At 33.9% G+C, this 1,714-nt stretch overlaps 1 protein-coding gene across 1 annotated transcript in view; it reads left to right on the top strand.

The window, feature by feature from the left end:
• Positions 1-857: 857 nt before the first annotated feature.
• The window catches only part of LOC110029827 (WD repeat-containing protein 55-like), a gene marked incomplete in the record, with an annotated part of 26,054 nt that continues 25,197 nt past the window's right edge, over positions 858-1,714 (top strand). The window contains 4 exon segments of the mRNA XM_020732288.1: positions 858-1,079; positions 1,163-1,195; positions 1,331-1,395; positions 1,478-1,565. Coding sequence (XP_020587947.1) covers positions 985-1,079; positions 1,163-1,195; positions 1,331-1,395; positions 1,478-1,565 — 281 coding nt within the window.

The following is a 1,714-nucleotide window of genomic DNA, read 5'->3' as shown; positions in this document are numbered from 1 at the left end:
GTGACATTTCCCAACCCTAATTTTTCATGTAAAAACATTTTTTTTTTTCTAACTTATTAAAAAGCAGCTATAAAGCTGGTGAAGAATATTCTGATGTTTAAAAAGTTGGGGTGGTTATTACAATTTTTCGTAGCGACAATTTTTTGAAAAAACTACCAAAATTCAATCTTTTCAAATAAACAAAACTGAAGTACGGTGTCACTGTCGCAAACAGACCCTTATTTAGTTATGTGCGCGCAAAATTTTTTATGAAAAGTTAAAATGATAAATCCTCTCTATTTTAATGAACAACTCTACATGCAAAAACTAATGTAAAAAAAGATAAGATTAAATTTTATCTTGCAATATAAAAGTATTTAATGTCCATATGTAATATAATTTCTTAAATTTCTTACAAAAATTTTCGGGCATTCACATTCGTTCCATTTTTACACCTACTTTTTCTTACGTTTATACCACTCAAAAATGAAAAATTATTACGTCCATATTGCGGACGTAGAGAAACGTCCGGAGTCCAATGAATCACCTCCTCGTGCAGCTACACAAACTCATTTTATTGTTATCCCGTACGGTAACACAGAAGAATATTCCTCTCATGTTATTCTGCGTTATTCATGTGTTATTGTGTTGGTATTGATGTGTTATTGTGTAATTATAATATCAGAAATATTCTCAAAACATAATAATATATGAATACCACCACAATAATACTTGAATAATGTTAAATAATGCAGAGAGAATATTTACTTATGCTAAAATGAATTTTTTTTTGTTTTACTGTCTCGTTTAGGTGGACCTAATATTTGTTCCTAAAAAACACCATCATTTTAGCTTAAACCAAAGTTAATTAATTAATTAATTCCAAGTAGTTTCTTCCCCGCCTCTCTCCCTCGCCGTCTCGCCATCCCCCCCGAATCAGCTCTCCAGGAGAAACCCTAGTACTTTTGTCCTCTTTTCACTTCGTCAAAAACCCTCCTTTGGCTAATGGAGATCAATTTAGGGAAACTGCCATTTGATCTCGATTTCCATCCTTCGAGTGCGCTTGTTGCAGCGGCACTCATAAATGGCGATCTCCAACTGTGAGTCGGAATCCCTCGTCATCCTGAATTTAAATTGCTCGTTTATGGTTTTGTTAAACTTTTGCTTCAATTCATCTTAATAGGTACCGTTATGGCGCAGATTCCCTGCCGGAAAGGTATTGGGGACATTAAGTGATTTTTTCTGTCACTATTGCTTCAATTATTTTTTGTAATTTTGTAATTTTTTTTTTATTTTTGCAATATCATTAATCTTAAAGCTATTCATAATGATTTTTGGTTTGTTAAGTTAGGCTCCTACAGGTTAAAGCGCACGACGAGTCCTGTAGAGCTGTTCGGTTTGTAGATTCAGGCCGCGGTATGCGCTTATCTCACTCTTTTATGCTTGTATTGCCGTTAATTTTACATGCTGCTTATTGTATGTGTTTGTTTATTTTCAGTGGTTCTGACCGCTTCTCCAGACTGCTCAATTCTTGCCACGGATGTGGAGACCGGAAGGGCCATTGCTCGTTTGGAAGAAGCTCACGAGTGAGCTGACTAACCTTTAACATATGTGTGTCTAAATACTTTTTAATGAAGATTCTTTTGCAAATGTGTTGAGGACCTAAGTTTGTGTGGCTTCTTTTTTTTTTTTTTTTTTTTTTTTAAAGAAATTAAAAAAAACTTTTTTGGTGTTT

This window comes from Phalaenopsis equestris, unplaced genomic scaffold, assembly GCF_001263595.1.
Source record: "Phalaenopsis equestris unplaced genomic scaffold, ASM126359v1 Scaffold000606, whole genome shotgun sequence".
Lineage (NCBI taxonomy): Eukaryota > Viridiplantae > Streptophyta > Magnoliopsida > Asparagales > Orchidaceae > Phalaenopsis > Phalaenopsis equestris.
Note: the sequence above shows the minus strand (reverse complement) of the source record. Positions and strands in the feature narration are given on the sequence as shown.